Here is a 22,055-nt window from a genome sequence, read left to right as displayed (position 1 = left end):
TAAAGGGTAAATAAAGATATGCTGTAAAATAGCCTCATAATCCTTGAGTGTGGATCCCTGACTGATGGATGCAAATAGGTTGACAGCATCCTTCATCTTTCTCTAAATGTCATTGCATCTGAGATGCAAGATAAGGGTGAAAGATGATTCATCAGACCATTTTAATTTTTACCGTTTCTCAGGGTCCGGCTTTAGTGGCAACTATATCAAAGAAATGCTCATTTTTCTTTGCAGCCGGTGACCTTTGACTTGTCATCACTCCTCCACTTTGCTGATTCTCATTGTCCTTGTTTGACATATGCCGTCGTGCTCTTCCATATCGTTCGCGTTGACACATTAAATAATTTTGCAATTTTCATGACTGACTGCAATTTTATGTCCGTCAATGAACGTTTGCTTAGCCGTTTCTGTGAAAGTCGCCCCAGTATAGGCAGAACCGAAGCAATGTACTTAAAGCCATCCAACAAGGTATCAGCCACTTTTGGGAAGACGAAGAAGAAATTCATGTTCATTTGCATATATTGTAATATGAACCTGTATTGTTTTCTGAAGAAATATACATTTATTACCCAGATAATTAACTTTAAACATTATATCGATACTGCAAAATATTTGATCACAATATATATATATTTTTCATATCAGCCGATATTGATAATTGTCACAATATAATTCAAGATATTGATCCTTTACTGCTAGGCTTCATTTTTACTTAAAACTCCCTTAGGAATGTTCTAACATGAAAACAGAACTTGAAAAAGGCAACACATGAAATGGACTGCAAACTGACATCTAACTGTAACAAAGAAATCTACAAAAATAAAGATGTTTTGCCATAAGGAGTAATGCTAGAAAATGCCGACAGTATGATTTGTTATTTTCTCTAACTGCCTCACTACTCATTCCAGGGTTTGGGTTTGACATTACTGATAGAGTTTTCACGTAAATAGTGAAAAATAAACTATGTCCCATTTTTAACCAATTTTTCTCCATATTGAAAGTGTAAAATCCTGTTTGCCCGTGTTTATGACCATAAGCATTTGCATTCTGTATGCTCTACCGGACGGCGATGCTTCCATTGGTGAAACAGGTTCACGGTGTTTCCTGCTTCTGTTGGCACCAGTGTTTGGCAGTTTACAGTGCACAGCGGCAGTCTGACGTGCGGCAGACTTTGAACTGCAAAAAGTGCCGCCCCACCAACCCCTTTAACCTTGTTTATTTACAATATCTCCTTTTTAAAAGCTGTTGTGGCTCCTCAGCTGGGGCCTTCTTCACCAACACTGGAAGCTGCATCTGAAGAAGTGCTTCTCTCTTCCTTGGTACTTCCAAATCAATAACATGTGACGTGCTCCGCTAACACAATCAATCTTACTGTGTGTTTGTTTGTTCTACTGTATATTCTTATGTGGCTATTGTATGATAAGGGGTGCAGTCAAGTGGAGATAGGGAAGAGGAATCCAAGGGCCCTAAAAAATGTGAAACATAATTGCATTGTTCTGAGCTGGAGGCCCAATAAGAAACGCTTTCATGCGGACCAGAAGCTCTAGCAGTGCCCCCGCATATGATTGGTTGCAATGGCATTTGTTTGTGATAGGCTGATTTGTGCTATCAATCGAAGTTCCTTATTGAGTTTATCAAAGTTTTTGATTTTGTTATAGTTTAAATTTTACATTATGATGTTAGTGTATTGTTTATATCACCCGTCTCTAATATGCCTAAACATATATTCCAATATCGTAACCACTTATCTGAGATTATCTGAGATTATTCTGGGTGAGCAAAACTTATTCTGGTTTTCTTTACTTTTTCTTCAGAAGGCGAATCTCAGCAGCTCTCATTAATAAAGACACATGCTGTGAGCTCTGAGAGGGCTTCGGTCAGGGTAACCGGGGAAACTGTCTGCACCATAGATTCCTCTCAATAGTCTACAGAAAACGTTACTATGGAAACCTTTCCATGCTTACAGTCCTTTGTGAGACACAGCTCTAAGGATTTCCCTTACTGATTACTGCGTTCTGGGAAATGCTGGAAACACACTTCATATGTCCTAATTATCTTTAGTAATTAAAACATACTTTGAGATGATCATTTTTAAATAACACATGACACAAAAAAAATATAAAGATGACGAAAAAACCGTCCTGTCCATGGTGTTCCTCTACCTTATGACTTCCTGTGATTTGCTCCAGGATCTCCATGACCCTGTATTCATAAGCAGTTAGAAGATTGGTGGTTAGAGGATGGATGGATGGATGGATGGACAATATGTAGATACATCTTCAGCTGGATGCACATGATTTAAAGTAGCCTATGGAAGGAAAATCACTCTTAAAAGCTTTCAAATTCTGGCAAGACAATTTAGACAGATTAATTGTTCCTATGATGTCTGAATGCTTTTGTTAACCTGATCTGAAGAAAATATGCTTCCAAGAAAATTACTGTGCTAGTTCAGTGTTCCTCAAACCCGTCCTATGGGACAGTCCACATTTTTGCTTCCTCCCAGCTCCTGAGAATGGGGTTTGGAAACACTGAGCAAGATAAAAGACACGTGACATGCAACACTAGCTCGATCCCTGCCAGAATGGAGACACACTAATCTGTGTCTCATAAACAGATTTCAAATATTTTAAACAGTCAAAATATAACTGTAAACATTTCAATCGAATTATTTAAAAATGATAGCACACTGGCACTTCATTTCGGATCCCCAGCTGTTTAGGCCTCAGTGGTCAGATGGTTGTTGGTTCAAATCCTGTGCTTTTACATCACCATTGGACCCTTGAACAAAAATTGGCTGAACGTGCCCTCACAGGAGAGCAAGATGTGATATGTGAAGAGCAGCCCTAGTAAGTGCATCTTGAAAAAAAATGGCAAATAAAGCACAGTTTCACTCTATTTTTTTCTAATGTGTTGTGTATCCTTACAAAGACACAATACTTGAGAAGTATAGGAACCGAATGTGTGATCATTTGCAGTAGATTGATTATGAAGGATGAGTGTCTGATATTTTATACAGGTATCAGCAACGTCTCATGAACGTTAAAACGACTGTTGTGTTTACCGCCGATAGTTGGGTGACATCTAGAGGCGAGAAATAAAAACTGCATTTAAATGCAAAAAGTGCATTTATAGGACAATTTTCTCATCATTCATTTTTCAACCAAAAAGCCTGTATGTAAAATCTGAAATTATTTCCGTAGTTATACATTCAGATTTAATAATAATAATATATTAAATAATATTAATATATATATCCCCCCTGGGAACTTTGGACTGTAATGCATGGTAATTTGTGTTTGTGTGTACTTTATCCATGTACTCTGTAGAGTCCCCCGTGATATTAATCAGGACAAGTGGTTAGAAAATGGAATTGGAAAATGTATGGATCTAATATAATTCACTGGAAACACTGCCCCTGCATTTCAGTCATTTCTGACTCCCTTAGGCCCCAAGCAGGGCTGGGGGCGCCTGCATCATTCTTGTCAAGGAACTGTTTCTTGTTTACCCGCTAAATATGTAAATATTTTTGGAAATATGAGACGTTTTGTAGCGAAACTTAATACTGGTGACTCTCAGAGTCAGTGGTCCCCTTCTCTACCAGTTTAAACAAAATACCACAGATTTTGAAGATGAACTTAATTGTCACACTAGAGGAAACATTTTAGTTACAGATTAAATCACATTAAATCAGACTTAATCAAACAATTATCATATCGAAAAATAAAATCCAATCAAGTCAAATTTCTAAAACAACCAATACACTAATACTATACTGTAGAGTAATTTTATTTTAAAACCACGAAGGTTATTTCGGCAAAACCATGTTTTTATTTTATCGATATATTTAGAATATTAATATCTTGGTACAAGTATGACATAGCTTGTCCTTTGTGTAGTTTGCATTTTTTCCCGTGTTTGCCGTTTTACAGGCTTCATGCCTTCATATGTTATATATTTATTATTGATAAATAGACACGTAGGCCTATATATATCGCATTAGATGGATTTAGATAGCCAAAGCTTCGAAGATCGCCATCTATGCTCGGGAGGAATAAACAATGACGATTACGATCCAAAAGCAAAGACCTTTGTAAAACATGACCCGTTTCGGAGATCAAAGACAACAGCATCGAACATGCTCGATGAGTGACATCCCTGAGATTCATCCCTAAATCTGAATGTATAACTACGGAAATAATTAATTACCCCTCTTTCATGACTCACTTTAATAACATATAATACAAAGTTTAACCAGTAATGATGGAATTACACTCTCTCTTACCTGTAATGTTATAGTCCTAATTCTTGGGTGCTACCTTGGGTGTATCAGAAATGTTTTAATAACACTGTCTGGTCTTTTTCGTTTTTCATACAACCCTGATAAAATTCAAGCATTAACTAACAATATCTGACTAAACTGACTACGTCATTTTTGAAGCGTGTTTTCTGATATAATTGTTTCACGTTTAAATTTAAAGAATCGCACAAATTAAAAATATCCGTGCGAAATATTGCTTAAAATTAAATGCTCAGGATAAGGCGTTTAAAAACTGCCGTCTAACGTTACTATCCAGCATTATATGAAGGTTATCTCCGGTGAAGGCAGAAGTCAGGGGTCTTACTCAAAAAGCGTCTTGCTGCGGACCTCTATCTACAAGCAGGAAACCGGCGAGGCAGAGAGTGCAGTCCGTCCGTATTCATTTACGGGACTTAGCAGCCTTAAAATGTTACCCTTGTCTATCAAAGATGACGAATACAAGCCTGCCAAATTCAACCTTCTTGTCAAGATATCGGGATGGTTCAGGCAAGTCACGCAGTATTTTAAAAAGGCGTTTTCGGCTTTGTTAGTGTGTTCCGAGCGCAGCGGTGTGGGAGTTACTGTTCGCCGGGGTTCGGTTACTGTTTGGGGGCGCATTCACCGAGGCCGTCACCGCTGTCCTCTCGGTACACGAAACACAGCGGACAAAGGTAGCCCAAAGATTGATATAAACTCATTTATCAAATGGCTGCCTTAGCGGCTCATTGTTTTTAGTTGAATTAAATCCCCAGATTTGTGGGCCATGTGGAATATTATATCAGATACTCAAGAATCAAGACCGTAGTGGCTTTAACAATATTAGAGACAAAAGTAACTTAGCAGTTAACGCCATGTGTGTAAACACATTTCATTGCAATTGCCTGCATGTTTATTAGATCGGAATCGGCAATAATTCGAGGACTTCAAGGAAGTAAGGGAAGCGTACAGCTTACTAGAGGATAGTAGGTTATTCGTAATCGACTTCAGGTAAATGGGAATCCGGAAAAACTATATAAATAGTTTGTCCGGCTAAAAGATCATTGAGATGTTAGATGGATCCGTAATTTTTTTTTTAATGAAACTCCGGTTTATTACACTAGCAAGTGGTATGCGGCGGATGTGGCCTTTCGCGAATCCTGCCGCCCATTACTGGTCATTCTCGTCTCCAGGTCGATCCTGTCGGACAAAACGTCCCGAAACCTGTTCTTTTTCCTGTGTCTCAACCTCTCCTTCGCCTTCGTGGAGCTGCTCTACGGCTTATGGAGTAACAGGTAGGGCAGCCGGCAGACAAACCGGCATAGCGGCGGCGGCGGCACCGCCGTGCGGGATGTGCCACGTAGCGTTAGCTCCGAGGGGGCGGCTCGAGCGTGAAGGCGCGTGGTTAGGGTGTCCGCGTGGGGTCAGGCAGCACGCTCGCCGTCAGTATAATAGTGGTAGTGATGAGTGATTGTTTCCGTTAGTAATATGGGCATAATCGATATGTTATAGTAAAATTATGGTACTGACTGTACTATTCAAATACACGTCATAGTCGCAGTAAAGTGTGGACAAAAGTAAGCTTTCTGATGGCAAACATTACAGTCTTGCAGAGATGGAATGAATGAATGAATGGATGAACGCATGAGCATATGAATGAAATTAGTCTATCGCTTGGAAGATCGGTCACACAAATCTGTAATTCTGCATTTCATTCCCTTAGTCCTAGACAGTTTCGCTTCTGATGTGCATTTGTGTTTAGGACTACTGCTGAAAAAGCCTCAACAGACATAACATACTCCTGTATTATGGTTCCCTTCACTAAATACCTGTATGCTAAAGTAGGCAATTCTGTATTGTTACAAAGCTTCATTATTGAGGACAGCAGCCTCATTTATGGACTGACTGACTGCCATTCTGTACATAAGTAGGCAGGGTGCTCCAGTCTGGCTCGTGTCCTGTAGAGTACGTTGTGTTGTGTGCTTTCAGGGGACACTATAGGAGCAATCGACTGGTAACAACTGAATATCTGTGATATTTTGTCGTGTATTAGGAGAGTTACTTTTCCTGAAATTTGTCCAGAATTTGAATAACTGACTCAGGAGTGGGGGCAATAATTGAATGGTTTTCTGTCATCAACAGCAAAAGAGTTAATTAGCTGCACTCTCTTCCATATGCTTATTGGTGGTATCCATGGAGTGCTGTGCTTTTTGTTGTGGGTGTCTAAGCTTACCTGAGCACTGGGATCGTGCCCTAAATACTCAGGTTACACACAGAAGTATCACCATTGCTGCATAATCAGGGCTTTGAATCAGTCCGCCGGCGCTGTTCTGGGCTGCAGCAGTACAGTTGCGTGTGTTTCTGTAGTGTCAGGAGTCATGACTTTTAGTGCTCCTGCTATTGGTTGAATGTCAGATGGTTTCCTGTAGGAACCGCCTGATTAATTTGTGATGGGGCCTCTTGTTGCCCCCGTGGCAGCTGCTCCTGTTCCCTGTGTGGCATGTACTCTGACGCATGTCGGCTGCGTAAAGCGGGCAGGGTGTCACCCAGTGCGGTGCCTCCCGGACACAGTGTACCGGCTCACGTTTGGTTTATGACTCTGTTTTGTGTGTCCGTCTGTTCTGGCTTGACTCCCAGTTTAGGACTCATATCGGACTCGTTCCACATGTTCTTTGACTGCACGGCGCTCCTAGCAGGCCTGGCCGCTTCTGTCATATCCAGGTGGAGGTCTAACGACGCGTTCTCTTATGGGTAAGTGGGTTGAAATCGTGGGGGGTGGAGGCGGGTTATTCTAGTCACTTCTGATTGGATGTTTCCCTGGTGTTCGCATGCGCATTATTTTCACAACAGACAACAAGCAGGCACAGATTATCAGGCATAAGCACAAAGCTGGACATTACATAGTACAGGGTTCCCCAGTTCCGGTCCTGGAAGACTAGTCTGCTACACAGTTTGCAGATTTCCCTGCTCAAATGCACCTTATTCAGCCTTCAGCCAGTTGCCAGATTTAATAGGTGTGTTTGATTAGGGAAAAATGCAAACTGTATCGTAAACTGACCCTCCAGGACCAGAATTGGGGGACCCTGATATAGAGTGTAGCTGTAACAGGAACTTCCTGAGAGATCTCTACAGGTGTTAAAGGGCCAGTTGCAGCGTGCTTTAGGTGTACAGGTGGGGGACAACGGCTGTAACAAGCTGGTTTTTGCAGGTATGTGAGGGCTGAGGTTCTGGCCGGGTTTGTCAACGGCCTCTTCCTCATCTTCACCGCCTTTTTCATCTTTTCCGAGGGGGTCGAGGTATGTCCACATGCCAGCTGGGATCGTCATGTACGCTACCAGTCAAACGCTTCTGCACACACTGAGATTTTTCTACATTTGCTCGTTATCCACTCATCACTTATTAAACATATACTCAATGTTTGTTGCTAATAAATAAAATAATTTTAACCATTTGAATATTTTTTCATATCTTTGATTCAGTTATAACAGCAGAGAAAATTTGAGGCATTTTTTCTACAAGGGACATTAAATACTGCTCTCTTTCATGGGGTGAAACAGTTAACTGGTGCATTTAAAGTTAAAGGACAGTCTGTGTTGTCATCACCACACAACCAGTGAATAGGATGTCAGGCATTCACTGTTACATATACAGGAAACTTGTCTTATTTCACTTATATTTTCATTTATAGTTGTTCATTCAACTTTCGAATGCTTAACAAGAATAAAAAAAATCTGCCCTTTGTGAAATAAATGGAACAGTGGTGTATAAAAGCTTTTGACTGGTAGTGTACACTAAACTTACATCTTTAATTTTAATATGTGTATGCTAATGAGTACACTGTCTGGAAAGGTTTTTTCTTATTTTAAATATTACATGTATAAAATTAAATATTTATGCTTGGTCCTCATTGAAATATTAATCGTGTTAAATGGGTTACACTGGCCACCTTAACAAGTAACCGTGGAAGCTTGTCCTTTGCAGTTGACCTAACATATTTCCTTCCTCCCTCCCCCTTAGAGGGCCCTGGAGCCCCCAGACGTTCATCACGAGAGGCTGCTGCCAGTCTCCGTGGCCGGCCTGCTGGTGAACCTGGTGGGGATCTTCGTCTTCCAGCACGGAGGACACGGCCACTCGCACGGCGACGATGAAGGTGCAGCCGCTCACCCAAAGCCACTGCTGCTTCCCAGAGCCGCGGCTTTGCTTTTAGCAGAACCTTCAAAACCTCCGTGATGTGGGTCAAATGTCTGTTTATCAGTGAAGTCTAATTCTGCATTTATTTGTGCGTGGTTCGGCATGCCCGCTTCATGGCAGAGTGGAGGCCTTTGCTGCTAGTTACATTTTTTAAGGAAAATTTTATGTGTGGTAAATATTAGGTAAATATGTGTAGGCTTCAGGCTACGGAAGTCGAGTTCTGTTCCTACGAGTAGATTAAGCGAATTGGTTGCTAAGCGAAGGGCCGCCTGTTTATTGATATTTCAAGCATACTGTAGCGGATGTTGTGTCATCCATATTTAGATGTTGTTTTAATGTCACTTTTGCACCATTTATAACTTTTTTTTTTGTATATTTCTAAAAGTTTATATGCTAGTGTGCCATACGTGGTAATAACGTAGCGGGGAGAGTGCGCTGCTTTTCAGCTACAGGAAACTGTGATAAGCAAAACACAGAAAAGACTTAGAAGATCTGTTATCCAGCATGGCAAAGTTACAACGAGCTGGCCGATAAGTGCTAATGCTAATCAACTGAATCACAAATTAACGATACGCTAACAGATATAGGCATGTATCGCAAATTAGCATCACTGCAATCCAGCGAATCACTCTTGGTGTCCTTTCGTACATTACCGAACTAAAACAGAGCATGGAAAATGTCAAATATCAAGCAAGTAAAAAACTTACGGACATTTAAGACACGGGAAAACTTTAACCTTGCACAGGTCCATGCTTAATGCATTACTGGAGGTTCCCTATCCCACCATGCATCAAATAATAGGCAGCGTATCAAAATAAAAGTCGATCGCGAGTTCAGTGCAAACTGATATGGCGTATCAAAATAAAGGTCAATTACTGCAAACAATGTACAACCTTCCTTCGCCGACCCAAAAAACTCAGAGAGCAGAACGGAATAGAAACGCAGCACTAGCGTTTCCACAAGCACCGTACACCGTATGATACCGGTTGGTCGTAAGTCCAGGAGCTCATTACACGGGTAGGTGTGTCTGTGAGGAGTGTCTGTATCCAATGTTACGCAGAATTGGAAGAAAGTGAAACTTTTGTAAAAAGCACTAAAGCACAGTAAGAGTCCAGCTGCGGGATTCGGACGGCCGCGATCTGCCCATTAATGTTTCGCCGCTCTTCTTTCAGACCACGGCCACAGCCACTCCCTGTTTAATGGCATCGTGGCTCCTGGGCACAGTCATGCTGGACACACAAGCCACGGGCACGGACATAGCCACGGGTCCAAACACGGGCACGACCACGGGCACGACCATGGGCACAGTCACGGGCACGACCACGGGCACGACCACGGGCATGGAGGGCACGGACACTCGCACGGACATTCGCACGAGGAGCCGCATTGCCACGGTAAGCCGAATTCCCCAAGAGACTCCGGAAGGGTGTTGTAAATATCTTATTACTACAAACGGGTTGGCAAGTGATGTTATTTCATAAGGGCAAGATGCAGAGTAAAAGCTTTCAGTAAGTGAATGGCTGTATCTCAGAATAATTTTCCCCTTTTCCAGATGAACATTCACATACACCGGGAAAAGGATCAAGCAAGCAGATTTTGCAAGGTATGGTTTTTTTTTGTTATAGTGTAGTACCAACCAAGACCAGCAGATGGCCACAGAGACATTCAGTAATTTATGATAAGTTGTTAACCGGTTACAGTCGTAGTTTGAGCCTAGTATAGTCAGTGTATTTTCGTGGAGATGATACCTGACGCTGGTCGTCTTGACTTTTGCAGGTGAGAGCTAGCTGCTAATTGTGAGTCACCCAGCCTAATTTAAATGGACAGGGGTCCTAACGGCATTCCCAAGTGTCATTATGTTAAGCCTTTTCACCCAGGATATGTGGGATTTGTGGGGGTGGGGGGGTGGGTGTGGAGGGGGCAGGGGGGTGACACAGTACTGACACAGTACTGACACAAACATCCCACAGCATTGTGAGCCCTTTGTAAAGGACTTACTCGGCTGCACCGTTTGCAGTATGTGTGGAATTCCTGGCTCTGTCCGCTTCCATCAGAGCGATTATCTCTAACCGGGGTCGTTGTTTTACCACATACTCGTCTGGTCGCTTATCAAAAAAAAACACCAGAATGTTTCACGGAATCAATATTCCAACCACTGAATCTGAATCGAAGCCACTTTTATTTTGCCGAGGGCATTTACACGTCTTCGTAACTCGGTAGAAGTATATAATAAACTAGAATAATATGAGGTAACAGAATACAGATATTTGCAAGGTAGTAGACATAATAAGTAATAGAGAAAATAAATACATAAGAATGTGCAGATGGTGCTTACATGTGCATGGCTGTAGTATAACAGTAGGGCTTCGTTGGGGTTACTGCACATGGGAAGAAAGTTTACAAGTGCCAGGCTGTTTTTGTGTTTATTGATGGAAAATGAGGGAAGGTTTTGGCATGATATACCCAGGATGGGGGGGGGGGTTGTTTTCCCAGCACGCTTATTTAACCTGGAATCGTCGTCATCAATGGAAGGAAGATCATAACCCAAGTCTTTTCTGCTGACTTGACAATGCGCTGAGAATTTAATCAGAACAGTCTGTTGGAGGTTGAATTTTTTTTAAGCTGGTGCATGAAAAACACTGTTTTTATTTTTCAGCTCGGTGGTGATATGTTCATGTCAGTCAAGGTTCCTAGAGATGAGGGTGCCTAGAAACTTGTTAGGCAGTGCACTGTTTAAGACAAGTTGTCAGCTGTTCTGTCTGTCTGCTTTGGAGACGAGTTCTGTGATAACATTTCCCAGGAACACATTTAAATTTAAGTGGTGACTGGCTATGGGCTAGCGAGAGGCTAGGCGCACGCAGACCTCCAGACCAAAAGGGGGCGCCCTTGCGGCATGCTGATGGTCCTCATCTTCTGCAGGGATATTCCTTCACATTGTGGCGGACACTCTGGGCAGCATCGGCGTGATCATATCTGCCATCCTGATGCAGAAGTATGACCTGATGATCGCGGACCCCATCTGCTCCATGCTCATCTCCATTCTGATAGGAGTCAGGTGAGTTGCTACCAGGGGATGATCAAAGGTGGCTGCTCCGGGTTTGGGATGAACCGTTTACCAATTCCTCATGGGCCATCGCACAAAAGTAAGATTTCAGTTCACAAAAGATGAAATTCCTGTAAGTGAAACATCTGCAGTTAAAATATGCTGTAGGTATGCTTTCTCCGGCCCCAGCTTGATGCTGCTTTGAAAGAGCTTCCATCCATCCACAGGAATGCGAGGAATTATGGGATACTTTTGGCTGGGTGTGGTTTTTGCGTTTTCTCTGAACATGCGCGGTTGCCTTTCCACTCCTTCCTCTCCTAACATCCCAGTGCGTTTCAGTGCCCCAGTGGAGGGTGTGATGCAGGCCGGTGCATTTCCTTTTCTGGAAGAGCTTAGGAAGGCAGGGATTGTGGTTAGAGCACCTGGGGAGGTTCCGCGCTTCATTAACCAACGCAAATGGCAATGGTTGTTCCTGCCGCCGTTTGTATTACTCAAGCGTCTATGGAAAAGTAGTGCGTGCTCCACAGTGATGCTCAAGAGAACCTGATTCACACCCGTCACTGCATCCTCTGACTGGTCCAGGGATGAGTTTGCAGCAGAGGTGGAGATCTCAGGTCCAGGGGGTACAAATCCAGACTAAGATTTGGTTTCAACCAACCAGTTGAGTATAAAGCGCCACAGTCACAGAGAACTCAACTGGTCGCTTGGATTTGTACACTGTGGACCTGAAATCTCCACCTCTGATTTGCAGTCGAGTAGCTTCTCCTTGTTGTGCTGTTCAGAGTGTGACTATCACCGTCTCCGATGGGTGACTGACAGACCACTGCGATCTCAGAAGGAGCGAAGGGTGTCGTTATACAAAGAGGGGGTGTGGGTGTGGAGGGGTGTGGGTTTAGCGTGTTTGGATATGTGGGTGTAACGGGAGGAGGTTTAGATCTTAGCTGTTTATCCGTGGATTTGGGGTGTTTCTGTGTGGCTTTACAGAGTATTTCCAAGCTACATGAGCTGTGGGTCAGGTATGATCGCTGATTTATCTGCTGGGGGGAGAACGTGCCTAGTCAGCAGCTCAGTGAAGCTTTTAGAGGCGAGGACCAGAAAGCACAGCGCCTCCTGGTGATGAGTCTATGGAACAACACTGGAATTTTACAGTAACAAGAGGCAGAAGGCTCTTTTATTCAGAACCATGAATCACTTCGCAGACTCTACTGTTCATCTTTTTCCTGCAGCACTTCCCGGGCTTTTTGCTTTCGGAGTGCGCCCCTGATCTCTGACTTCTTTTAAATATTTCCCAACAAAGGGATCTTTTAATATGGACGGCCCCCTCCCATCCCCTCCGACACCCTTTCAACACGAGTTTTTTTTTGTCCGTGACACTTGAGTTATGTCAGTTTCACTTGAGCGTCTCTTCACAATAGAAGCACGCTGAAGTCCCCGGCCGGACAGCAGGGCCGAGACGGGCCCCCCGCGACAGAAACGGCCCGGGGACACAGATACCGGGCCCCAAGCCGCGAGTCCTATTTCAGCGCAGGTGCCAAAAGCTCCCGGGGGGAGCCAGCAGAGGAGCGTGTTGCCAAATTAGGCCTTTTATGCTGGTGTTTAAAGTGCTTCTCGGCCCAGCTAGACGCGGCGTCTGATAAATGGACATTAAAGGGCAGGTGAACACAGTTTCATTCCTTACGTGGCAGTTTCTCATTTCAGGGACAAAAAAAAAAAGTTTGTCACATGGGGATTCAGAACCATTTCCTGTTCATGGTTAATTAGTTTGAGCCCCACCCAGATGCAAGAGTAATTTTAAGAGCATAATCTCCATTTCCTTCAGTTTTGCCCTCCTGCGTGTTTGTTTATTTTTCTCCTGTGTCCGGTGCCGTCCCCAGTCTCTGGTGTGCCGAGTGACGTACTTATTTTTTGCTTGTCCAGACTGTTACAGTAACTGACTAGGCCTCTGTTTGCTCTTGTATAATTGCAGATTGTTCACCTTTAAATCTCACATTCTGAGGGTTCCATTGTTAAGAGAACAGAATGTAGGGTTTCGTTACGGTAGACGGATAAGTTCAGGTCTAAATAATCGTCTCTTTATGTCCTTCACACCGTGCCCAAAGGGAACTTGCCGGAACTGGATTGTTCTGTCTGGAGTGTGAGATTCCTGTAGCTGAAACGCAGACTCTCTCTCGGACAATGATAACGTCATGTATTGTTGGAAAGGTACAGGAAACACCACTCTAGTCTAAACTGGGGACTTTGTGCATGTATAGAGCAGAGAGGTATGTGGTCATGCATTAGCCTTTTACAAAGAGTCTCCCACAGGAATGAAGCTGAAGGCCGCCTTTTGCTTTCGGAAAGGAGACAAATGCTAAACTGCAGTGTTTCCAAATCCAGTCCTTAGGAACACAGTCGGTCCATGTCTTTGCTCCCTCTGAGCTCCCTGCCAGACTGTACACATTTTAGCTTTCTACAGGGAGCTGTGAGGGAGCAAAAACCTGGACCATCTGTGGGTCCTCGAGGACCGGACTGGGAAACACCACTATATTGTAATTTGCTCTTGCATGGATCTTTCGGAGGAATATTGACGCAGTGGTATCTGGACGCAGACAAACTCCCCAGTGTCCCACCCCCTTCCTGAACGTAGTATAGCCTGTAGGATCCTTCCTCTTCCGATGACGAACGTTCAGGATGAGTTGTTAGCTGACAGACCATACACAAAGACCGCCCTTTGAAAGCATGAGGTAGTCTCACCTTTAAAGCACTTTGCTTTGTTTTGCTTCAGAGGAGACTTGCAGAACGTGTGGATGTTCTTCGGTTTATAGATGCAAAGTGCCGTCCCTGAAGGACATCTAGCCTGTGTTCTTTCAGTTCTCAGCCTTTTTATCATAAACACTTTCGTCCTGGTTAATTTGGTGCCTATTAAAACTGCAGTAGATGCATCTTAACCCTTTATCGTCAGTATTTGGCTTCTCTGGTGCGGGCAGCTGTGTTCAACACTGTGAAGTCACATGGTTTTTATTAAAACCAGATTTTAAAGCTGGAAATGTATTCTCCCCTAATAATGGCTTACAGGGTTTTCTCCTAGAACCATGATTTTTATTATTATTATTATTTTTTTTTTTTACCATTTCTTGTTTTTCAATCCCGAGTCACACTCGGGGCAGAATCCGCCGATCTTGCTCCAACGAGACCGCAGAACGGTGGGTCTGGACCTGCTCTGACATCCGTGCCACGTGGGGGGGGGTGGTCGTGTCTCGTTTAGAAATGAGATGATGGCAGTGGCATCCTGTGGAATATGGGTCTAAGCGCCGTCCCCCGTTGCTCCCCGTGGAGCGGCGTCTCACGCCAGCACCAAGAGCGAGGACATTCCTGAGGTACACAGGCACGTCATCTGCCCCTCGCCAGGAGCACTTCTGTGTTGCGGGCCTGGATTTGCTATATTTTCCTGCCTAATATGACAGGCTTAGCATTGAGCCTGCTCTCAAATCAGACGTTAGTCTAAGTAAAGACCTCTTCTCAGCGCAGTGCTCTTGAAAGCTTTCATGCTGCCTCGTAACTTCTCCCGGACCGGCGACCGCTGCCTTTAAAACCGGGCCTTTGTCTTGAGGAGCCTGAGTTTGTAATCAAGATTGAACCAGTGCCGTGGTCTTTTTCCTGTGCCGAGTTCTGGACGAATGAAAATGAGCACGATGGCAGAATTCTCGGGTTCGCTTCTGTTTTCTTTATTTCTGCACATAGTTTTAATTCTGTTACTGGGGGGGGAGAAAACAGCATAAATAATCTTTGAACTATGCAGTCTAGAATTATGTGGTGTCATTAAACATGTGTTTCCCTCTGTGGTGGGTTAACTGGAGAGGCACTGACGGTAATTCTGGAAGAGACCTCTTTTCCCCTACTTGCGATCAAGCTACGTAAATAAGACGTGTAAACATAGAAAGTCGCGAGTAGCTGCTTTGGAAACTGCCCCCTCCCTCAAAAGCTGTTTCCGGACACATGAATGGCTTCTAGATAATCCTTTGTAGTAGTATTTCTATAGCCTGCTGTTTTTTTTTTTTTTTTAGTAATGGCTGTTTTCTGGCCTCTGTTGGCCCGCTGTTGTATCGGGATCTCCGTTTAAGCGTCCCCAGCTAACTGGTCGCCTGCTGTTGGCTCAAACCCGCCAACTTGCACCTTTTCATGTGACGTTGATACACAGGACGTCATTCACAGTTAATGCAGAGCACCGTGTCTGAATGAGCTGATCTGAGCCGATGGCGTTTGGCTGGGACATGCACCCCTACGCCCGATGGGACGAGGTATCCAGCATTTGGTGCAGGAACGCTGTTAGCCTGCACTCTGGAACATTTCACATCAGCCCGTGCTGGGCCTTCCGTGCGTGATGCAGGACATTGCCAGAACAATGGGGTGATGTCAGAGCCTGGTGAGGCCCCTGTGATGCCCTTTCCTGTTTGGGGCCAGTCGCCTGGGAGCCACCCCGAACAGCAGCAGGCTATTAGGACAAACTGAGAGCTTAAACGTCGCTGAGGTCTTTCCTAAGACACTGTGACGTAGTGCTGGGGAGCAGGTTATTTGCCGGTCCTTGTTAGCGTCGCTGTGCCGCGCTGTTAGTTGGCAGCGCGTGACATGCTGCCTGGGAGGTCACAGGCTGGTCGTAACCCAGACCAGAGTGCGGCTCTGTATGTTCAAAGCTCCAGTCCTGCACCAAACAGGAAAGTTGGTGAGTACCTTGTGACTCGGGAGTATCCCCACATTTATTGGTCATCATTGGACATCAATAATCAAGCGATAAAGCGTGTCAAAGGCATGTTTTTTGCAGACTCGTAGTTTGCACGTTCTGGGTTCCTGTGCGGCCTCTCTCCGTTTGCCAGATGTAAACGTTGACATTGGTAACGCAGGTCATGCGGCCACTCGGTGATGATTTTTGTTGATGCCGCGGTTACGGCTTGGCAGCCGCGCACCAAGTGATTCACCAAGCTTGGGAAAGAAGAGCACGAGACGCGGGGAGGCGTGAAGGCTTCTGGGACAGGCGGGGCCAAGGAGACGAGCCCATCCATTTGCGAGTGGTCAGTCTGAACTTGTGTAGCGTTCATTTTGCTCTGTTGCATCGTTACGAAGCGAGATCCATAACGATGTCCTGGTTCCCCATGGGGTCATCGTTACTTGTTAAAAAATCAAGAACAAAATATTTGTTCGGTTCTCCGGGCCCTTTGTGCTAAATAAACCCCCTTTCCATCCTCCCTTGGGTCTGTTTCATTTTGTCAAAAACTTGATCGTTAGGACAGCAAAGTCCAAGTCATTAATATATAAATAGGTCTGATGTATTAAATGCTAATTATCCCTTGTGGTTCCATTTTGGTTTAACTCTTCAAATTTACAAGATGTTGTGCCAAGGACTTGTGTTGTTACCCGAGTTTGTTTGCCAAGTGATGAAATATGACTGTGCTGGTCAATTTGCACCTGTGAGAGAACTTGTTTCACATCCTAAGCCAGCTGCAGCGACAGACATTGCTTTCATCCCACTGTTGTCCAGCTGCCCCTTTTTATACTAAGTGCACATTTATACAGCTGCATTTTTCACTGGTGTAACGTGCGTGCTTTGCTGGGTTGGGTACAACTCTTCAGATTATAGTTGGCAATTTTCAGGTCAGTATTTTTGCTACATCCATACTGCTGTCTACTCCAGTGGTATGATTAGTGCTTTTTGTTGGTCACTCACTGCAAGCTCAGCTTAGCTGACCTTATACCGATTTGGCTCCTTGACATCTGTAAGGTCGTGATGTATTTGCCTTGCTTGTATGTCGCGTTCTTGTCTGGCGATTTATACAGCAATTCCGACGCTAACAAACTGACACGTAGATTTAGAGACTAGTAGTTCATTAGTTGGGTTGAAGTGGATCTGGATGTTGGGGTTAAAATGGGAAGTTTTGAGTGCATTTACAGTGGACTTGGGGTGGTGGGGGTGGATATGTGTGGGGGTGGGGGAGTGGTAATCGGAGACAGAAGGGGAAAAAAACGCCAAACCCAGAAAGTAATGGCTTGCATGTGTGCCAGTGGTCGACCTGCGGCTTTGGAAGTCGACGCAGGACATCATTAGCCTGCCGCGGCTGAGCCGCCTTTCTTGGGGCAGCTGAGATGATTCTGTGATGAGGAGAGAGCCTGCGGTCGGGGGGATTTGTGCGGTACAGCTGGCACCGTTAAGCCGTCTGAGATCATCTGGGAGCAGTGGTGCTGGCCCCAGTGTTTGGGTGGCGATGGGGGTGTTGGTGCTGCAGCTCGCCTACCTTCACCCTGTGCCACCAGCAGACTCCGTGACCCCAGCGTTAGCGGGCGTGGTGTCGCGGTTTGGACAGCACCAGCCTCCCTCCTGGCCCAGGCCGGCTGTTTGTGTAAAGCTTCAAGCTGCCGGGGAACTCAAAAGAGCTTCAAACAAGCTCCAAACGAGCTTCAAAGGCCGCAGAGAAGCGATGCCCATCGAGGCTGGCTTCCTTAGAAAGGGACGCCAAGATCTGGTTTGCTGAGCCTCAGAATTGGGAAGGGCAAAAAAAACCCAAGCTGATTGTGTTTCCAGACTTTCCTCTCAAGTTCAACAGCGCGTAGAGAAGGATATATGATGACTTTCCACTTTATAAAACATGAGTGAGGTTTTATACGAAGCCTAAGTAAAATTTTCCTGTTTTTCACTGAATAGCTAGATGGTGGTATGAAAGCCCCCTGCCCCCCCCCCCCCCCCCCCCCCCCAAGGACGTACTACTGAGCTCACCAAAGGAAACTGCTCATTGAATAAATATTTCATCGATAATAACATTAATTAAATTGATGGAGCGCCTGCAGTCAGAGATCTTGCCATGCTGTTGGAGAGTTGACAGCGCACACAGTACTAGGGTTGTTCAGAAGTTTACTGCAGGCACTTTCCCCGGGCTGAGGAGGGGGGTGGTGGCTACGGAACCAGAGGGTCAGAACACAGCATGTACAGCAGCTGGGTAGCTGGGATGGGCTGGACTGAAAACAGACCACATTAGACTGACCCTGACTGGTCCTTCTGTTGTATGAGAAACAGGGTAGGCTTTACCATCAACGCCTACTTAGTCTGTTTTGCTGTTTGTTTAAAATGCGTACAGAACATTCCATACCTAAATTTCTCATTCGTGGGATAATAAAGGTTTATTCTATTCTATTCTATACTGTATGCCATAGCCAACGCAGTTAACCAGGGGGAGGCAGGCGATCCGTAACGCTTAAGTGACGAGATGATTATGAAGGTCCAACTGGAACTTGAGAGCTGGAGTGATGTGATGAGGTCATGCTCTGTGGTTTGGGTGATGAGTCGGTGTGCTGCGAGTTTCACTCTGCAGGAGGCAGTATTTGTATGAGAGCCACCTCAGGGCACGGCAGTGGTCTGGCGTGAGGCAGGCAAGTGCAGGACATGTATGAAAGAGTCTGCTTTGTAGTATTTATATGCTGTTCTGGACACCTCACCTCTGCTGAGAGAGCAAAGCAAAGTTTAGTCCCTCAGAGCGAAGAGCTTGGAGTAACATATCGTCACTGCCCGATGGGAGAAGGTGTATTTCCAAAAATCCATTAAGAATCGTGAAGAAATGCATTTCCTCAGAAACTACTTTACAAAGTAAACTTGAAACAACGTAACGAGACCATAGAAGCCGCATATAGAAACCTCTCCTTACATTGCTGTCAGTGAAGGGTCCGGTATTTTACATTGACTTATGTGGATTGTTGTCAGTGAGACGCGTATGTCAGGGTCAACAAGATACAAACTAATATTGTTTTACATTTACAATTTACACTGATGTTAATTATCTAGCTATAAACGTTAAGTTGGTAAAATTAGCGTTATATTAATCCTTACAGATGAACATTCAGAATACAAATGTTATCTAGTACAAACACTAAGCAGATGATGTCATAAAACATCTCTTCATTGTTCAATTATGTCAAATTCTGTCAGTAAATGGAGATTTCATCTACAAAATAACAATTGTCTAAGTGCACACATGCGTGGTTTTCATGAGTGAAAATATTTGTTGGGATGGAAGGGAGACTATATATTTGTCTGTTTCTTTAATAACTTGATTTAAGACGGTCAAGGAGGTCAATGAGCAAACTAGACAAACTGCTGTTAGGTCTGCTTGAAGCTTAGCGAAGCTGTGAACTTTATAAGACCCCAAAGGTACGCAGTGATGATAGTGGGGGTTTCCAATGAGGACGGAGCCCATCAGCTGGCCTGGATCACGCCTCTGCCAGCTTATCGCTGGTGTCCCCTAGCAGTTGCACCCAGTTTGCTTGTTAAACGGTTGATGTCTCACTGCCCTTGATTCTTCATCTAAAGCCTGGCCTGTTAAAATGAGCAGAAGCATCAGACAGGCTGCAGAAAGCAGGAATGGGCCAAGCAGATAGTTTTGTATGGCTTTCGGGCTGTCAGGAGCACCGATTCATCCTGCCCTGCTTGTCATCTACAGTGTGGTTCCCCTGCTGAGGGAGTCCATTGGGATTCTGATGCAGCGATCGCCCCCAGCCCTGGACCACGCCCTCCCGGAATGCTACCAGAGGGTATGTAGAGCATCATTATTCATATTTTTTTTTTTTCTTTTTTAAGATGCAGAGTTTAACATGTCATCGCTGTGCAGGTGCAGCGGCTGCAGGGCGTGTACAACCTCCAGGAGCCGCATTTCTGGACACTCTGCACAGACGTGTACGTTGGTACGCTCAAGCTGCTGGTTGCGCCCGACGCCGATTCCCGCTGGATTCTAAGTCAGACACACAACATCTTCACACAGGTACCTTCACCGGTAACAAGATGAACATATCCAGCTGTCTCCTTAGAGCGCGAGGTCTGTCTGACCGTGTGTTTGCGCGTCTCTCTCCTGTCACCAGGCCGGCGTGCGGCAGCTCTACGTTCAGATCGACGTGGCCGCCATGTAGTGCCGGACTCCCTCGCTCTCGGGACTCCTGGGACCAAAGGCATTTTATGCCACCATGGAGAATTCCCCTCCATCTTAAACCATGCAATTTGAGATTTCAGAGTCTCCGTACAATTCCAGGGACCAAGATGGAGCAGCTGCTTTCAACTCTCGCCAGGAAATCAAAAAAAGGAAAACGAAAAAAAAAAAAAACTTGAACGTAAAATGGGGAAATAAAACTAGCTAATAATCACGTGAAATCTAAGCAAAACAAGGTGAATTTTGTCATCGGTTGCCAAAAACCTCCTCTGAGTACACCTACCTGTATGCTGTTTTTAATTTTGGTCGTTCTCAGATTGATCATCAGTGTGTTAATTTTCCAGTAGGGGTATCCTAGCTCTTGAAGTTGGTGGTGTCCTGAAGTTGTAAGAAATTGAACTGTAGTTTTTTTTTTGTTGTTAGTTTTTAAATGCATCACGCCTGACTGAGACACCGTCATGAAGAACTCCAACTGGCCATTCTTATTGCACTTTGCGGACTTCTTGAACCAAAACTCATTTATTGGTTTCCAAAGTGCCTTTTTAATCGCATTAAGAATGACCTGAAGCAAACTGTTGCAGAAGGCAGACCTGACCATTCAAGTAAGAGTTACTTCGACTTGTTTATGGCGAAGCAACTCGGAATCCGAGGATCTTCTCTGGGTTTGGCGTTCCGAAGCCATCGTTGTTCCAGCCCACCGATACCCCCGCCATCGTTCCGGAATGCCGTGACTTTCACTCGACCATTCTTAAACACTAGCATATTCCGTGGACGAACCCGTCGGACCACAGGAGCATCTGGTTTTGCAGTCATCCTCGTTTGGGGTCCACTAAGAGCACATGTGACCGTGAACTGCATCCGTGGTTTCACTGCCCCAGTCGGTCTTAGTTTTTAACAAGCCAAGTTGGCCAGTTATATATATACTTTTTTTGCAATGTAATAAACGGTTTTACTGCACGTTTAAATGAATTTATTTTTTGTGGATGTGTGTGCGTGTGTGGTGGTGGAAGGTGGAGGCATACAAGACGTTTTGTAGAAAGCTTTGGGGAGGCTAAGCCCTCAACAAATGCCGCTTTTGGTTCATCCGAGTGTTCGCGTTGCACCTGGTTTTCGTTTCTCAGTTCATTTCCAGAGGCTTCCCAGAATTCCCAGAGTTCTGCAAGAGTGCAGCATCTCTTGTTGTGTGGCTCCCCATTCCTAAATGCACTGCAGCTTTGCACCTTCCTCTCATCTTGGCCTGTCCTGCTAACCTGATGCAGGATATTTAGTTAGATGACAGCCACATGGATGGTATGAGTACAGCTCGGGGGCACATTTTCTGATGATTTCATTTTGATATGATCCACAGAGGTGACTGACGTTTTATGAAACACATGGGATGATGAGCAGCTGTAAACTTGTCCCATGTGCAGATGAATGTGAACCCAGCTGTAATAAACCCGATTGCTCACCCTGAACAAGGAAACCTCCACTGCCTTGGAAGGTAATCCATCCCCAGACCCATAAATGGGCGTAGATCAGCTGCAGGTCTGAACTTTTGTCCGGGTATAATATGGCATGATCGTGCAGAGCTGGTCTCGAATGAATACAATGCAGCTATTCATGGTTACAT

The 22,055-nt window shown here is 44.7% G+C and overlaps 1 protein-coding gene and 2 long non-coding RNA genes across 3 annotated transcripts; 2 read left to right on the top strand and 1 right to left on the bottom strand.

The window, feature by feature from the left end:
* Positions 1–622: 622 nt before the first annotated feature.
* LOC125708889 (uncharacterized) lies at positions 623–4,354 on the bottom strand. The gene is made up of 3 exons (XR_007382556.1): positions 4,283–4,354; positions 2,163–2,308; positions 623–1,466 (listed from the first exon to the last, which is right to left on the bottom strand). It is a non-coding gene; the product is annotated as an uncharacterized LOC125708889 (long non-coding RNA).
* A 238-nt stretch (positions 4,355–4,592) lies between these two features.
* On the top strand, positions 4,593–21,400 carry slc30a7 (solute carrier family 30 member 7). The gene is made up of 11 exons (XM_048976791.1): positions 4,593–4,804; positions 5,467–5,568; positions 6,911–7,024; positions 7,482–7,569; positions 8,291–8,423; positions 9,637–9,858; positions 10,017–10,067; positions 11,384–11,519; positions 19,964–20,054; positions 20,132–20,281; positions 20,379–21,400. The coding sequence occupies exons 1-11, from the start codon at positions 4,725–4,727 to the stop codon at positions 20,424–20,426; spliced, it is 1,215 nt and encodes a 404-aa protein (XP_048832748.1). The 5' UTR covers positions 4,593–4,724; the 3' UTR covers positions 20,427–21,400.
* LOC125708890 (uncharacterized) lies at positions 14,695–16,635 on the top strand. Its single transcript, XR_007382557.1, has 2 exons — positions 14,695–16,206; positions 16,440–16,635. It is a non-coding gene; the product is annotated as an uncharacterized LOC125708890 (long non-coding RNA).
* Positions 21,401–22,055: the final 655 nt, after the last annotated feature.

The sequence above is a fragment of the Brienomyrus brachyistius genome, chromosome 15 (genome assembly GCF_023856365.1).
Source record: "Brienomyrus brachyistius isolate T26 chromosome 15, BBRACH_0.4, whole genome shotgun sequence".
Taxonomy (NCBI): domain Eukaryota; kingdom Metazoa; phylum Chordata; class Actinopteri; order Osteoglossiformes; family Mormyridae; genus Brienomyrus; species Brienomyrus brachyistius.
This window is presented reverse-complemented; position numbering and strand designations above follow the sequence as displayed.